At 43.2% G+C, this 17,853-nt stretch overlaps 2 protein-coding genes across 2 annotated transcripts in view; one reads left to right on the plus strand and one right to left on the minus strand.

The window, feature by feature from the left end:
* On the plus strand, positions 1-13,853 carry MTIF3 (mitochondrial translational initiation factor 3). The gene is made up of 4 exons (XM_045017042.1): positions 1-128; positions 5,482-5,966; positions 7,520-7,674; positions 13,536-13,853. Exons 2-4 carry the CDS (start codon positions 5,483-5,485, stop codon positions 13,749-13,751), a joined length of 855 nt encoding a protein of 284 aa, XP_044872977.1. The 5' UTR covers positions 1-128; position 5,482; the 3' UTR covers positions 13,752-13,853.
* The window catches only part of GTF3A (general transcription factor IIIA), a 15,963-nt gene continuing 11,848 nt past the window's right edge, over positions 13,739-17,853 (minus strand). The window contains exons 5-9 of the mRNA XM_045017033.1: positions 17,653-17,726; positions 15,161-15,244; positions 14,449-14,678; positions 14,311-14,370; positions 13,739-14,028 (exon numbers count right to left, since the gene is read on the minus strand). Coding sequence (XP_044872968.1) covers positions 13,867-14,028; positions 14,311-14,370; positions 14,449-14,678; positions 15,161-15,244; positions 17,653-17,726 — 610 coding nt within the window. The 3' untranslated portion in view covers positions 13,739-13,866. The remainder of the gene's footprint in view (positions 14,029-14,310; positions 14,371-14,448; positions 14,679-15,160; positions 15,245-17,652; positions 17,727-17,853) is intronic.

The raw sequence follows: 17,853 nt of genomic DNA on the forward strand, positions 1-17,853 counted from the left end.
CACCCTGCAGGCCCCCGCCCCGCGCGGCGCAGGCGCAGGCCGCCCCCAGCCTCCCGAGCTGGCCCAGCTCCGCGCCGCCTGGCACCGCCCGCCGCTGCCGGATCCCCCGGCCCGGCCCGGCCCGGCAGGTAAGCGCCGCCGCCAAGCGCCTCACGGCCCGGCCCGGCCCGGCCCGACCGCGGGGCCTCGGAGCCCGGCCGGGAGCGGTGACGGGGCCGCGGGGCAGGAGCGGCCGCAGGGAGGCGCTGACGTCCCGGGCCTGCCCCAGCCGCCCGGCCAGGGGGAGAGGGAGTCCCGGACAGCGACACTGTCCGCCCCAGTACCCGTACTTCCACCCCGCTCCCAGTACCCGTACCCCCCTCCAGTACCCCCCTATACCCCGCCCAGTGCACTCACCCGGTACCCTTCCCAGTACACGTACCCCCCTCCAGTACACACACTCCTCCAGTACCCCTCAATACCCCTCCCAGTACACACACTCCTCCAGTACCCCTCAATACCCCTCCCAGTACACACACTCCTCCAGTACCCCTCAATACCCCTCCCAGTACACACACTCCTTCAGCACGCCCCAGGTACCCCTCCCAGTACACACACTCCTTCAGCACGCCCCAGGTACCCCTTCCCAGTACACGCACACCTCCAAATACCCCTCCCAGTACACACACTCCTCCTGTACCCCCCAGGTACCCCTTCCCAGTACACCCCAAATAGCCCCTCCAGTACCCTCAAATATTCCTCCCAGTACACACACTCCTCCAGCACACCCAGGTACCGCCTTCAGCACCTCCAAATATCCCCTTCCAGTATACACCCCAGCACCTCCCAAAAATACCCCCTCCCAGCGCACACACTCATCCCAACACCCCCAAATACCTCTTCCCAGTCAACACATCCCTCCCAGCACCATGCCCCATACCACCAAGATACCCCCTGCCAGCACCCCCAAAATACCACTTCAAAGTACTCACACCCTTCCCAGCACCCTTCCTAAATACCCAGCAAACGCTCCCAAAATACCCTCTCTTGGGTGGATAAAAATGGATTAAAAATATCAGATTTTTTATTTAAACTGGAATTGTTTATTTCGTTATTTAAATTATAAGATTTTCTTTAAAATATTAAACTGTTAAAAATATCTGAATTTAATACAAAATATGCTAAAACCTAAACTTATTATAATCTCTTAAAACATGTCAAGAAAAAATAAATACTGTATGCTGAACCCATGAGCCTTGATCAGAACTTTGAGTTAAAGGCTGCTTTTCTTGATAAAGAAAGCATTGGGGAAAACATCTAACTTTTGAGATCAAGTTTTATAAATATAGCAAAATAGTTCAAGTACTATATTAAGGGCTTGTTTTGTATAATACAAATAAATGTTGTGTGCTGTTTCCTCTGTTTAATTAAATTAGTTACCATCCTAATGCAGCTTGACAAGTCTGAGCAAGGGGGTTGGACTAGATGACCTCCTGAGGTCCCTCCCAACCCTGATATTCTATGATTCTATGAAGTCATGAGCAAAAAGTTAATTATCTAGTAAATAAGCAATATATCATTCACCATTCTCTAACATACTAAAACTGTACAATCAATAAGAGTCTGAAAACATTAAATGAAATAATTGCTTAAGTACATATATAGTTATAGTGTACTCTACTAGATAGCAAAAAAAAGTACCAAATCTAGAATAAAGGCTCTAATTAGTTGTAAATCAATGTTTTAATTATTATATCAACTGATGAGTCTGCACTTTTCTTTAGAAAAGAACTGAAGTACAAATAGAAAAGTTGATTAAAATCAGTGATTTAAATCATTATAATTTAAATCAGCCCACCCTCCCACATTCCCCAAATACCCCCCAAAAATACCCTCTCCCACCACAGGCCTGCAAATACATCCCAAATACTCCCTCCCACACCATCTATAAAGTATTCCTTCCCAGCGCACACGCACCCAAAATACCTCCTCCCAATGCCCTTGTGCACAGAAAAAAATATCTCCCTGCTCATGTGCATGCACACTCCCACACAGCAAAATACCTTATCCCAGCACTCAACAAAACACCTCCCTCTCAGCATGCACATGTATCCCGTCAGCATACACACACAGCAAAATACCCTCCTCTCTGGACACACATACCCTCCCCAGACACTGTAAAACTCATAGTAAAATATCCTCTCCCAGTTGTGCATGGTCCTTCCCAGAGAGTGTAACACACACAGAGCAAAATATGCACCCCTGCCAGAAATACAAGTAGCAAAATCCATTGATGTAAAAAGATACTTTTCTCTCCCGCAGCAAATGAGCGTGGGTTTCTTGGGGGTGGGGCAGATATGGAATTTAAAATGTTAGTTCATGGCACTAAATAAGGAAGACAAGGAGAACAAAGTTTGAAATGATGTGCATGTTTGGGGTAACAGGAGTTAGCAGCCCTTGAGATGGTTAACCTAGGGCTTGAGCCGCTACATTTTTCTGGTCAGTAATTAGTGAAATAATACCAGGTTCTTTGGGATGGAGGATACATTTTGGTTTGAGCATGTGACATTCTTTATGATCAGGTACACTAGAGGAAAGGCAATGTGGTGCAGTGCGTAGGGTACAGGACTGGGGACTCAGGTGATCTAGGTTCTAATCCTGATTCTGCCACTGTTCTGTGACCTTGGGCAAGCCACTGAATCTCTGTTTCCCCTTTGACCCTTCTCTGTTGTCTATTTAGACTGAAAGCTCTTGAGCATAAGGCCTGCCTCTTACTAAGTGGTTGGTCAGCACCTAACACAATAGGCCCCCAATCATAGAAGGAGAGAGTCATCTCAAAACTTGTGCCAACCATAGGCCCTGATTCTGCAGACCCCATCAGTATGTCTACACTCCAGTGTAAGCCCAGGGTTCAAACTCAGGCTCAAACCTAACCCCCTTCCATCTACACACCATCACAGGGGCTGCCAACTCCAGCTGGCTCGCGGGGCTTGGGCTGTTGCATTGCTGTGTAGACTTACTTCTAGACTCACCTTGCAGGGTCCTAGAGCCCGACTCCAGCACAGACTTGGAAGTCTGTACTGCAATGAAACAGCCCTGCAGCCTGAGTCACCTGGCACAAGCCAGATGTGGGTTTTTCTTTGCTGTATAGACATACCCTGAGCCTGAGTCAAGCCACGACCCAGGGTTCAACTTTATTGCTTTACCGTGTAGATGCAGCCCCACAAGACTCATGGTCTTGCAGTCCACCAAAAGTATCCCATGAGTTGATTTTTCTTATCCTCTTTCCAGTCAAGCTTTCCCACACTAGACCATGCACAAAGGGCTAGAGGGGCCACCTTTTGGGAGGGTGCTATGGGATATGGGTGGTTGGACTCAAGGCCACATGGTGCACTGTAGATGCTGGAGCCCCAGATTGGGATCCAGGCTACAACTCCTAACCTGGGGCTTCACATGCCTAGGCTCCTTATACAATGTATGTGGAGAGAAAGGGTCCTAAGAGTGGGATTCACAAAAGCCAGTATGCTAGGCAGGGAGCAGCCTAAACTAAGCAATAGGAGACATCAAGGAGAAGAGTGTGTTGTAAGCCCTGCCCTCTTGCAGACTTAAGCACCTATCTCTGCTTGCTCTCCGCAGCCAGGAACCTCTGTCATGGAGTTATGTGGGTGTTAGGATGTTTACACTACAATGTAAGCCCAGGATTAGTAGAACTCGAGTTAGCAGCCCTTGAGATGGTTAACCTAGGGCTTGAGCCTCTACATTCATTTGTGACTCCCAGTTAGGAATTGTTAAGCCCTGGGTCCCAACCTGAGGTTTCCAGCATCTATACACTGTCCAGCCAACCATATCTCAGACTTCCTAGCACCCTCCCAAAATCTGGCCACTGTAGCCCTTTGTTCATGGTGCAGTGTGGGAAAACTTTACTGACCACCAAACTTGACTGTCCAGAGGACAAAGAAAGTTGGCCCATGGGATACTTTTGGCAGACTCCCGGAGCATGCATCTACTAGGGCTGTGTCTATACTGCGAAGCAAGAGGGTTTGAATCCAGAGCCCCGGCTTGACTTGGGCTCAGACCCCCCACCCTGGTGGGGTCCTGGGAGCTTGGGTCTGAGTTCTCTGTTAGTGTGATTTGTGTGTAGACAGAAGGGAGGTTAGACTTGAGCCTGGGTTTACACTGCAGTGTGGACATACTCTATGAAATACTACTCCATTCCATATGCCTGTAGCAAACTCTTACCTTACCTTCCTCTCCCGAGTCTGCCTGCTTCACAAACATCACCTTGGGCAGAAAAAGCATTTTAACAGCTATGTTGGGATAGCCATAGTAAAATGCACTCTCCCCACGTTTCTTGGTTGAGTGCATTCTCTGTGTAAGCTCTTTAAATGCCTTTGGAGGAGTAGGGAGAAACATCAGGATATTGTCCTAACTCACTATATACAGTAACAAGATTGTGCACACCTTTAAACATTGTCAACAGCAAATCTTTATTTTCAACTTTTGACAAAACAATATAGCTTGACAAGTTAAACCACTAATATAGATGCAGCAGTGCTCTATTACTGCATATATGTCTGAACTTAGAGATGACAGAGCTTTCTAGTTTGGTTACTGAAATGACAATAGGACTTAACACATATAACAGCAAAACTGCCAAGTATCCTTCTTTGATTGCTTATATGGGACAAAGTTTGGGTAGCTCATGTTTTGCGGAAAATAAACTATTACTGTTGTTTTGAGTCAGTGATGTAAGAAATAGGTTGTATACTAAAGGACAATTTCAACCCTGGGCTAAATGTGTGCTCCTCTCTATGGGCTTCCTATAGAGATGATAATGGTCACGTTTTAACCGCACGTGCAAAGATTATGCATGGAAGTCTCATTCTTTTAAGTTCCAAGCCTCCTATAAACCTCAGGGAGATGAACTAATAAGGACTTTGCAGAGATCTGATGCACAGACCTCAACTACTCTTGAGTGTCTTAGTGGACCTGAGTCAGTGTAAGAAAATATTCTAATCAAGGAGGGTGCCAACAGCACCAGGAGAGAGGGTCCACTGTCAGATTTTCCATCCAACTTCCTTCATTTGTGCATGTAACTTCAAATGCTAAGCCTTTATCTAAAAGCAAAACCCACCTCTCTAGACTATGACAAACTATCTGGTGTTACAATAGTAAATCAGCTAGCTCACATAACTCTTTGGGGTTCTTTAAAGTAAGTTTAGACCCTACATTTTAAAATATTGGAAAAAAACTCCATTTATAATGACCTTTCAGAAGCTTGAAATGGTTTCCCCGCCAAACCTTCTTTCTCTATTGTATGAACACTTTATTGTTGTAGGGTCACTGATGACTGTGCACCTTGAGTCTTATTAAATCAAAAAATACATGACTTTGTAAACAAATGAAAGGATAGTTTAAAAATATGGGCTGCCAACCTTGACTTAGGTCTTTTAACTAATGACTAGAGGTTTGTTTTGTTTCTTTTTTTCCCCATTTTCTCAGAATGGCTGCCCTTTGCCTAAGGAAATTAATACATCAAGCCACTAGGAATGAAACTAGTTGCATAAGTAAATACTTGGACATTCTTTTGGTGCAAACCATGCAAAAGACAACATTCTCTCAAGCACTGATGGTGAGGGCTGGGGCTAAAAGGAGACTTCTGTTTGTACCTACAAAATCATTTTGTACAACTGAAGAAACTGAAAAGAAACCAGAAGGAAAGAAAAAAAACCCAAATGCCCAAAAAACATTTGGAAGCATTGGGAGGAAAATTCCTCAGCCGATCCTTCATGTAATTAGCGAAAATGGGGACAGCTTAGGAAATATGCACAGAGGAGATGTGATTCGACTCATGAATGAGCGTGATCTGAAGCTTGTTCCACTGCGTGAAAACGAAGAGCCTCCAGTGTACAGACTAATGACTGGGAAACAGATTCACGAAGAGCAGCTCAAACGCAGAGAGAAGCAAAAAGCAAGTTCAAAAGCTGGTAGGTGCCTTGCTAATATAATATTAAACACTTCAAAAATTGCTGTATTAGAAGTAGTGGCAGTAGATCAAATCCTGTTTGTTACATCAATGAAATCCAGAGTACTGTCATCACAGTCCATGTTATTTTGGGTTTGTATGCTGAAAAAGCAAAAATCAGTTTAGTCTAGTTAATGTAGAAAACCATTCTGTTATGCTCTCATAATTAATATTTTGGCTTGTTTAAGTACTTCTATAAATGAATGACCTAGATTCTGGTACCATGGCATTCATATTGAATTTTTGTTATTTTAAATTATCATTCATTTTTATGAATGCAAACGTCTTTATAAATGACACACAGTTTTCACAACTGAATATGCCATATCTATAAGAAGCATGCTTTTGTCACCGACAGTCACAAAACATTGCTCGACATAAAGGAGAGAAAATCTGGAAGCCTTGACAGCAATGTATTTACAGTGTTCCAAATGGACCCTTCCACTTTTTTTATATAAAATAACCAAAATTATTCACTTTTTCCTCATAAATCATTCTGTACCCATAGTTTAAATTATTGGGTTGATAACTTGGCAAGATGGAGCACTTTGAGAAAGTGTTTGTATATAGTGATGTCTGACTGTCTTGGGTTATCCTCATGCAAACTAAGAAATTTGTTCATGCTTTTTGATGTTTTCTGCTATTTACTACTGATTTGAGACAGATGAGCTACTGCAGTAACACCACTGTAACAGCTTTGGTTAGCTCTTGTTAAAACACCTACAAAAAGAAGTTTGTAATAATGGCTATTTAAAAGCATATGCAGAGGGTGGGAGAATGAGTTGTGTTTATGCTATTACAGGGACATATTTCTAACAGAATTCAAGGCTGTTTGATCTTTTGAAACAGAATGGAGTGGAGGGGGATGACTAATTTTTAAAAGTTTTTCCACTTAACTATACAGTGGGAAAACACTTAGCCTTCTTATATTTAAAATAGCATAATTAGGAATTCATACATTTCATGGCCAGGTACACCTTGGACCAGCCTTATTTGTTAAGTACCTGAGTTGTACTCAGCCTCATCTGAGACAGGCCTTGACCAAACCTGGTTCGTGTGAAGAACAGGGATTGAGTGACTAGAAATGTTAACTGTAAGATTGTTATCCTTTCCACCACCACCCCACATCTCTAGTTTAGTATTGGTTAATGGTTATGAGCCTTATGGAAAAGAGAGCTCTTTAAGAGGGATGTTGAAGGAGGAAAGGCCTGCCATAATGGTAGAGGGAACATGTTCCAACCATAAGGAGCGGCATAGGAGGCGGTGGCCCAGTAATGAGCAGGATATGAGGACATAAGGTATTGTGAGTATGCAAAAAGAATGATAAACAGGTAAGACAGGGAACTCTTAATGGAGTAGGCAAGATGGGTTCTTTAGAATGAAGACACTTGTCTGACCTGTACTTTTCTCCTCTCCCCCCCAGTAGCCTCAGTGCATTAGAACACAGAATAGGGGTGTACACAACACTACTAAACTTAGTTTGAAGCCTATATATTATTGGTTATATTTTAACAGGGCCTGTTCAGCTGAAGGAGTTAACTTTTTCTGCAACTATTGCAAAACATGACTTAGAGACCAAAATTAGACAGATTCAGCAGTGGATTGATAAGAAGCATCATGTCAGAATTTCTGTACAGCAAAGAAATGTTGCAGATGGACCAGAAAAGATGGTAAGCTATATTAAGGTTTTTTAAAGTGTTGATCAGCCAAATGTATTAAATAAGGCTACCAGTGCCAAGTGTTTCCAGGTATAATATTGCTTTCTTCCTTTGACAGTATACTCTTACCAGTATGTGATGGTTGTGACATTAGTACAGAGGGCAAAAACCTGCTTCCTTTTAAGTGAAGTTATTTCCATTTATCAGACACCAGCCTTCAGGACTAATTGTCTCTTCAGAGATAATCTGAACAATGCATTTACACAAGTAAATCTCACACATTGCCTAGAAATGTTTTAACACTGCATTATTCTACTGCGTAGTTAGTCTAGAGTAAGGGTACGTCTACACTACGGGACTATTCCGAATTTGCATAAACCGGTTTTGTAAAACAGATTGTATAAAATAGAGTGCGCGCAGCCACACTAAACACATTAAATCGGTGGTGTGCGTCCACGGTCCGAGGCTAGCGTCGATTTCTGGAGCATTGCACTGTGGATAGCTATTCCGTAGCTATCCCATAGTTCCCGCAGCCTCCCCCGCCCCTTGGAATTTCCGGGTTGAGATCCCAGTGCCTGATGCGGCAAAAATCATTGTCGCGGGTGGTTCTGGGTAAATGTCATCAGTCACTCCTTCCTCTGGGAAAGCAACGGCAGACAAGCATTTCGCGGCTTTTTTCCCTGGATTGCCCTGGCAGATGCCATAGCATGGCAATCATGGAGCCTGTTTTGCCTTTTGTCACTGTCACCGTATGTGTACTAGATGCCGCTGACAGAGGCGATTCAGCAGCGCTACACAGCAGCATGCTTTTGCTTTTGTATGACAGCAGAGATGGTTATCAGCCATACTGTACCATCTACCAGTCCATAAATTGGTAAAAAGATGAGCATGGTTACCAGTCGTTTTGCACCATTTGCTGCTGTCATAAGTGCCCCTGGCTGCTCTTAGCCAGGGGCGCAAAAGCCAAAATTGGGAATGACTCCCAGAGTCAATCCCTCCTTTTTGGTATCTAAAAATAGAATCAGTCCTGTCTAGAATTTGGACAAGTGTATTAGACTGTAATAATTAGAGAACCACTGTATCATAGAACCAGAGAGCACAGCTGCTCTGTGTCAGATCCAGCAGAAATTATGAGCTGTATGCTATTCACAGGGGGTGCTCCTGCAACAACCCCACCTGTTGATTCCATTCTTCCCCCAGCCTTCCTGGGCTACCGTAGCATTGTCCCCCCACTTGTGTGATGAAGTAATAAAGAATGCAGGAAGAAGACACAGTGACTTGTTAGTGAGATATGAGTGGAAGGCAGCCTCCAGCTGCTATGAGAGTCCAGACAGGACAGTAAGGAGTGTGGAGGAGAGGAACCCAGCATCCCTCTGCTAGTCCAGGGGCAATTGAATCTTTTCTTTACACATGAAGGGTGGGGGCTGATGGAGCTCAGCCCCCTGTTGCTATGATGACGATGGTTATCAGCCATACTGTACCATCTACCAGGAAAAATTAGGACCAGGCGCCCTTCATTGACCTCACTGATGCTAGTACGCATGGTTACCAGTCCTTTTGCACTGCCCCATATGCCAATAGGCTGATGATGACAATGGGTATCAGTCTTATTGTACCATCAGCCACCCATAGAGGGGCGGGGGAGCAAGGATATTGGCATTGAGTGCTGCAGCATCGTGTCTATCTGCAGCATTCAGTAAAGATAGGGTGACATGTAAAAGAGTCAAGAGAGGATTGTTTTCCCTTTCACTTCTGGGGGTGGGGGGGTGTGTAAATTGCCGAGCTATGCCCTGACCCACCGCTGACACTGTGTTTGACCCTAGAAGCATTTGGAGCTCAGCCAAGAATGCAAATACTTTCGGAGACTGCAGGAACTGTGGGATAGCTTGAGTCCTCCAGTCCATGAGCGTCCATTTGATTCTTTGGCTTTCCGTTACGTTTGTCACGCAGCAGTGCGCTGAGCCCCTGCTATGGCGTCTGTCTGGAGATTTTTTAAAAATGATTTTGAATTTCATCTTCTGTAACGGAGCGCTGATAGAACAGATTTGCCTGCCCTTACAGCGATCACATCCGCATGGTCCATGCGGGAGCTCTTTCTTTATTTTGATTTTTAACTGCATTGCCACACATGCTGATCTGAGCTCCACGCTAGGCAAACAGGAAATATTCAAAAGTTCGCGGGGCTTTTCCTGTCTACCTGGCCACTGCATCCGAGTTCAGATTGCTGTCCAGAGCGGTCAGTGGTGCACTGTGGGATACCGCTCGGAGGCCAATACCGTCGATTTGTGGCCACACTAACCCTAATCCAATATGGTAATACCGATATTAGCGCTACTCCTCTCGTTAGGGAGGAGTACAGAAACCGGTTTAAAGAGCCCTTTATACCGATATAAAGGGCCTCTTAGTGTGGACGGGTTTGGCATTAAATCGGTTTAATGCTCCTAAAACCGGTTTAAACGCGTAGTGTAGACCAGGCTTTAGACAACCTGGAAGTTGAAGCTAAACAAATTCAGACTGGAAATTAGGTTTAGCTGTTTAACAGTGAAGCCTGGTCTACACTACGCGTTTAAACCGGTTTTAGGAGCGTAAAACCGATTTAACGCCACACCCGTCCACACTAAGAGGCCCTTTATATCGGTATAAAGGGCTCTTTAAACCGGTTTCTGTACTCCTCCCTAACGAGAGGAGTAGGGCTAATATCGGTATTACCATATCGGATTAGGGTTAGTGTGGCCGCAGATCGACGGTATTGGCCTCCGGGCGGTATCCCACAGTGCAACACTGACCGCTCTGGACAGCAATCTGAACTCGGATGCAGTGGCCAGGTAGACAGGAAAAGCCCCGCGAACTTTTGAATATTTCCTGTTTGCCCAGCGTGGAGCTCTGATCAGCACGGGTGGTGATGCAGTTAAAAATCAAAATAAAGAAAGAGCTCCCGCATGGACGATGCGGACGTGATCGCTGTAAGGGCAGGCAAATCTGTTCTATCAGCGCTCCGTTACAGAAGACGAAATTCAAAATCATTTTTTAAATATCTCCAGACAGATGCCATAGCAGGGACTCAGCGCACTGCTGCGTGACAAGCGTAACGGAAAGCCAAAGAATCAAATGGACGCTCATGGACTGGAGGACTCAAGCTATCCCACAGTTCCTGCAGTCTCTGAAAAGCATTTGCATTCTTGGCTGAGCTCCAAATGCTTCTAGGGTCAAAAACAGTGTCCGCGGTGGGTCAGGGCATAGCTCGGCAATTTACGCACCCCCCCACCCACCCCCAGAAGTGAAAGGGAAAACAATCCTCTCTTGACTCTTTTACATGTCACCCTATCTTTACTGAATGCTGCAAATAGACGCGATGGTGCAGCACTCAACACCAACATCCTTGCTCCCCCCACGCTATGGCTGGCTGATGGTACAATACGACTGGTATCCGTCCTCGTCATCAGCCTATTGGCACATGGGGCAGTGCAAAAGGACTGGTAACCATGCTGACTAGCATGTTAGGTCGATCAAGGGCGCCTGGTCCTAATTTTTCCTGGTAGATGGTACAGTATGGCTGATAACCATCGTCGTCATAGCAACAGGGGGCTGAGCTCCATCAGCCCCCACCCTTCATGTGTAAAGAAAAGATTCAAGTGCCCCTGAACTAGCAGAGGGATGCTGGGCTCCTCTCCTACACACTCCTTACTGTCCTGTCTGGACTATCATAGCAGCTGGAGGCTGCCTTCCACTCATATCTCACTAACAAGTCACTGTGTCTTATTCCTGCATTCTTTATTACTTCATCACACAAGTGGGGGGACAATGCTACGGTAGCCCAGGAAGGCTGAGGGAAGAACGGAATCAACAGGTGGGGTTGTTGCAGGAGCACCCCCTGTGAATAGAATACAGCTCATAATTTCTGCAGGATCTGACACAGAGCAGCTGTGCTCTCTGGTTCTCTGATACAGTGGTTCTCTAGTACACTTGCCCATATTCTAGGCAGGATTGATTCTATTTTTAGATACCAAAAAGGAGGGATTAACTCAGGGAGTCATTCCCAATTTTGGCTTTTGCGCCCCTGGCTAAGAGCAGCCAGGGGCACTTATGACAGCAGCAAATGGAACAGTGCAAAAGGACTGGTAGCCACGATCATCTTATTACCAATTTATGGTATGGTAGATGGTACAATATGGCTGATAACCATCTCTGCTATCATGCAAAAGCAAAAGCATGCTGCTGTGTAGTGCTGCTGAATCGCCTCTATGAGCGGCATCTAGTACACATACGGTGACAGTCACAAAAGGCGAAACAGGCTCCATGATTGCCATGCTATGGCATCTTCCAGGGCAATCCAGGGAAAAAAGGCATGAAATGCTTGTCTGCCGTTGCTTTCCCAGCGGAAGGAGTGACTGACGACATTTACCCAGAACCACCCGCGACAATGATTTTTGCCGCATCAGGCACTGGGATCTCAACCCGGAAATTCAAAGGGGTGGGGGAGGCTGCGGGAACTATGGGATAGCTACGGAGTAGCTACCCACAGTGCAATGCTCCAGAAATCGATGCTAGCCTCGGACCGTGGACGCACACCACCGATTTAATGTGTTTAGTTTGGCCGCGCACACTCGATTTTATACAATCTGTTTTGTTAAACCGGTTTATGTAAATTCGGAATAATCCCGTAGTGTAGACGTACCCTGAGAGTAGTTAACCACTGGAATAATTTAGTGAGGATTATGGTGGATTCTTCCTCACTGGCACTTTGTTAATGTAAGAGGATTTTTTATTTTTTAAGAGAGGGTTTAGTTCAAAAGGAATTAGACTATGGAAGTTTTATGTCCTTTGTTCTACAGAAGGTTAGACTAGATGATCACAATGATCCCTTCTGGCCTTGGAATCTATGACTCTCTTCCACAAATATGCATGAAAGCTAGCTTATTGTACTTGGCCACCTTGCTGACAAATGCAAAACATCCAGCTTCTGCCTCCCCACTCCTAGTGGAGTACCTTCTTTAGCAATTCCATTTACTGGAGGGTCAATGGGTGGCTTCTGGGGCATGCTTCCTTTTGTTTCAGTACACATTACTGTGCAGTGACTTACATTTGATCATGGTGGGTCTATTTGCTAATTTAGGAGAACAGGACTTAGTGTCTCACTGTGATGCAATTCTTTGTGTGAGTAAATGTTAATGATTTACTTTAAAAGCGGAACAAAATTTTGATACAGATTTAATGAAATGCTTTTTTCAAGAAAGATTGAGAATGGGGCTCCCCCTACTTGTGCAGGTACAAAACAGAATCTTCGATGACACCATTCAGTCATTATGAATTTGTTTAAGACGGACTATCAGAGTAGAGAAATTCACAGTCCCCACCTGACAGGTTCTCTACTTCTGACATTTTGTAGCTTATTTTAGAAGTGTTTCCTTCACTCAGTCACTAGTTCAGCCTACCACTGCAACTGCATGGCTAAACTTAGGCTAACTTTTTCTATTAAAAGATTTCATGGTCACACTATGCTTATAATTTCACTTAAAAATCAAGTGGAAAGATAATATAGCTGTAAAGGAGAATGTGCTTACTGGAACTTCACTGAACCAGCCTTCTAAAATGGAGAGATTCGGTAGTGGCTGTAGCACTTTAAAAGCCTCATGTACTGTGGTGATGAGTAGAGTAAGAGAACTAGGAGAAGACATAAGTTATTAGCTCTGATTTGGACTATGAGTGCAGCACAGAGATAATGGTGTATCAGATTAACTGAAAAACTGCCACAGATGTAGACCAGACTTAACATATTAATCTCTCTTCACTTACTCTGAAGAATTACTAGGAGTAAGTGGCCTGCTTAAATCCCATTGTTAATATAACCAAATTTTTATTTTTCTTGTTTTCAGCTGGCTCTCTTTGATCAGATTGTCCAGACTATGCCTGAGAAAGCTACTTACTTATCCCAGCCAAGAGTCATTAAAGAAGGAAAGAGCACATGTGTTTTGAGACACATGTCAGACAAAGAAGCTGGTGAGTACAGGAAAATGGAAAAAGAAAAACAGACAGACATTCTGAACAAGGAGACTGGAAATGAAACTACTGAACCAAGTGAACTGCAGTGATTTTAATCAAATACTTGAAGTGATTATAAAACAAAATATTCAGTTTTCTACATAAGCCATTATAAACTGACCCATGTGATAATAAAGCAATTGTCAATTCTGGCTGAAGTTGTCTCTAGTGCAGAGTCAGTGTTTCAACAGTTGGTAACTCGTTTTCTGCAGGTTTATTCAGAGCCTTATTTTCTGTTGCCGCTTCAACCTTTCGTCGCCGTGCTTTAGGAGGAATATATCCACTCAGACGAGAGGCCAGACTTCGTTTAGGACGAGTTTGTTTTGCCTTATAAAAGATTCACAGTACAGTATTAGCAGCCTTTCTACTTTATAGATTAAAAAAATCCTGATCTGAACACTCAATTATTCTTTGCCCTCCTTTACAGTATTTAAATTCAGAAGTCTTCAGGGTGCCTATATAAAATAAAGTAGTAGCTAGACTAGCTTCCAATTTTAATACTAATTTTAAAGACATTTTATATAATTGTATGTGTTAAATTAGTTTACTCTTTGCTCCTGGAAGAGAGAGGAAATGGCTCAGAGGTGTTTGTAGAAGTACTTGACTTACTTTTAAGTTCAGCTTTCCCTTGTCAGGATCATGTACAACAGCATGCCTTGCAAGACTTTGCTGCAATTGAGAAGAAAGTTATGTTGACATGACCCAAGAGAAGATACTCTGGATTTTAAGGCAGTCTACAATACCTACTTTCATTGCAAACACTTTCCCACAGCCAGCATAATCACAAACAAATGGTTTTTTCTCTTCATGAAATGAAAGAATATGGCTCTGAAGATTGAACACAGTTGTGTAAGTTCTCCCACAGCCTTCTCTTGGGCATCGACATACTTCTCTTTCTTCAGCATGTGTTTTCTGATGTTGTCTAAGGTAATCTTTGCGTTTGAAAGTTTTGGAACATACACCACAGATTACTGGCTCTAGGTGAAAAACAAGAAGAGAGTAACTTACTAAAAAAAAAAATAAGGTTCTGACTTAAATAACTCAAGTCAGTCCTTTAGAATGAGAGAGTCTACAATTCATATTCACTAACTGAAGGAAATTCAGGGGCTGTTTCATGTTGTTCCCATCCTAGACTATTCATATCTTGTACTAAGGAACTATATCCTATTACACATGATCAGATCAGTGGGCAAATGGGACAGACTTGAGTAGTATTTTTCAATTACAGATTAGCCAGAATGGTATAGAAGTATCTCATATTAAGCTGTATTAATTTGTAATTAATAAATTATATAGAGAATAATTAAAGAAGGAATTTATAAAAAAAATAAAGAGCAGGTTGGCAAAATGTTTAATGAGATTTCCTTTTAAGTTAGTATTTGGTTTCTTATCCAATACACTAGGGCACTGAACTTAAGCCACTGTATAGAACTGTAAAAGCAAGTTTTACTGAGCTTACCTGCATGACAGTCCTTCAGATGTTTTAGATGTTCTGTCCATGTTTTCCCAACAAATGAACAGTTGTCTTTTTTGCATGCATATCCTATTAAAATACACTAAAATGTGTGAATTTGCCAAAGATCAGTCAACTAAATGTTAGATAAGCATATACACCTGCTCAATACAGGTCCAAGATAAGTGAAACTAAGTCATTCTTAACTTCCAGTGCTTGAATGGTTAAGGAAACTCGTCATCTGAGTGTGAAGGGCTTTTGAGAAGGTGTGGGGTGTTGAGCACTCCCATCTTCTTCCTGACCTCCTCTTACCTCTCCCTCCCACAAAAAGGAAAAAAAAGTTTCCACTTAACTGACTTTTTCAGAAAGGAAGAATTTTGAAACTTGGCACAGTGATATTTCTGAATCTTGAACAATTTGATTAAGTTTTATGATTGAAAAGTGTCACTCTATTAAGTGGATGAAATGGTTTTAGCTAAGGATAATGAATCCTTTTCCCACTTGGACATCACTGTGCACTCACACAGCCTAACAGGCAAAGGCGGCTGCTGAGATAATCTCCCTGCCCCCCCCAAAATAAAAAAAAAGCGCTATCATCTCTGTCAGACCAGGAAGAGAGTTGGACACAATGCCAGTCTCATGATTTTGGAGATTTTTCCCTAAATTGCTAAAGTCTGCAAATTCTTTCATTTAGAAAAATGAAATTTGCTACCAAGATACAGTTAGCGGCAAGACTCTGAAGTTGCCCCTCCTTTACTCAATTCAGTTTTCAAGGCAGGAAAATTGAGTGCAACACAGGAGTTGTACACTTACCAGAAGATGTAAAATTAAAGTTTCTATAACAATGCTAATACAGCCACACTGTTTTCATGCTAAGTGCACAAGCTATATAAAGAGAACTGTTTTGTTAATGTATACTTAAAATCCACAGCATGTGCAGCATGCCTCAGTGTGTAAGGCTGCTACAGCATGTTCGTTTTAATTTGAGGGCTGCAAGGGTTCAGAGAATTAGCTAGGATATACAGATATGGCATCAATTACCTATATAGCATACTTCACGTTCATAGCAGCCAAAAGCCACTGGCTCTTTGTCCTATGTGAAATGAGTAGTTCAGTCCAATTCTGAATTAAGATACCTCATTATGAAGTGGCATTGCAATTAGCTCCTTTGTTGGCACTCAGAGAGTGCCAGGCCCACAGACTATCCTCAGTTCTTCGACGGCTTCCCACTAAGAACTGAGATGGGGTAGAACAGCACACTTAGGCACACTGTAAAGCTGACTGGAACCAAATATTGGGTGTACAATACTTAAGCTATTGGAATTGTACCTAGATTTTGTGATAATTGTCCTCTTACATTCTACCAGTGTAAGCCACATACCAATCTTTGATTTGCCAAGACGCAAGTTTGCATCAGGTATGATTAAATTAGGTTTAAGTCATTTGACTTGGGAGGTAAAACTGAGCACAATTCTATCTTATATTAGGTACTTATATGGCCCCCATCACTAGCTCCTGAGGCACTCCGATATTAATGTATTCATTCTCAGCCTCCCTTTGAGGTAAGCAGGTACTATAATCACCATTTTACAGATGAGGAATGGAGTCAGAGGCTAGGCCCAGATTTTTGAAGATATTTAGGCATTTCTCTGCTCAGCACTGCAAGGCACAAATGACAGCCAACTAAGTCTCATTTTCAAAAGAGACAAGGCATATCTGCACTGCCCTCCAATTTGGGGTAAGGTAGCTGTGTGCACCAAAGTGCTGTAACTCCCCTGTATGGATGATGTGGGCATGAATTTAAAGTTCCTAAATTTGCACAAGATTAAATCTTACTGAAAATTAATGGAACTCAGAGTATGTACCTAAATCACTTTTGAAAATGAGGTAAACTACTATGTCACTTATGCCTTGCAATGCTGAGCAGAGCAGAATGCTAGAGGCATTCAGGTGCCTAGTGCAATTTTCAGAAGTTGGGAGTTAGCACCTGGGAACTTTTCAAAAATCCCACATCTGCATTTTTAGGCCCCCTCAATAACTTTAAAAATTGAGACCTATGTGACTTGCCCAGGGTTACAAAGGAAGCATGTGGCAGAACAGGGAACAGTATCCAGGTCTCCCAAGTCCTAGGCTAGTGCGTTAACCACTGGACCATCATATCAAAATAATCTCAGAGGGAAGGAAAGTGTGATCTGGGAAGGACCTACCTGAACAGTATGACTAAGAACACTTGGAGCTATTCTGCCAAGCCTGTGAATGTTCTCACTTACATTAAAAGTGAAGTTACACACTGAATACTGCAACACCCTATAATTACACCTCAGCCAGCTATCCAATTAGTCTGTGCTGTTTTGTGTCAATTTAGACTGTTTGGTTCGTGAAGTGAGGGCCATGTCTAGATCTGGTTGTAGATCTCCAAGCCCCCAGGCTACACTGAAAAACAAGCTAGTTTTGCGGTTACTTCAGGGTGACTGAAGCAAGAGGGAGAACTAGATTACCTTCATGTATCTTCTCATGCCGTTTTAGTCTACTTGGAGTCAGAAAATGTTTTCCACATGCTTCATGACTACATCTAGGTGTTAAACACATTAAAAACAAACAAGGCAAAGCAAAGACACGAATGAGCCAAAAGCAATTAGAAGGGTGCAATCAAATGTATTTTTTCAAAAAAGATTCTCCATATTCTTTTATAATAGAAC

The sequence above is a fragment of the Mauremys mutica genome, chromosome 1, assembly GCF_020497125.1.
Source record: "Mauremys mutica isolate MM-2020 ecotype Southern chromosome 1, ASM2049712v1, whole genome shotgun sequence".
NCBI classification, from domain to species: domain Eukaryota; kingdom Metazoa; phylum Chordata; order Testudines; family Geoemydidae; genus Mauremys; species Mauremys mutica.

What these genes read in the sequence shown, in the direction of transcription:
- MTIF3 (XM_045017042.1), top strand. Translation starts at nt 5,483, where the DNA reads ATGGCTGCCCTTTGCCTAAGGAAATTAATACATCAAGCCACTAGGAAT. An exon ending in AAAAGCAAGTTCAAAAGCTG is followed by an intron (nt 5,967 to 7,519) that starts GTAGGTGCCTTG and finishes ATATTTTAACAG; the next exon opens with GGCCTGTTCAGCTGAAGGAG. An exon ending in CAGATGGACCAGAAAAGATG is followed by an intron (nt 7,675 to 13,535) that starts GTAAGCTATATT and finishes TCTTGTTTTCAG; the next exon opens with CTGGCTCTCTTTGATCAGAT.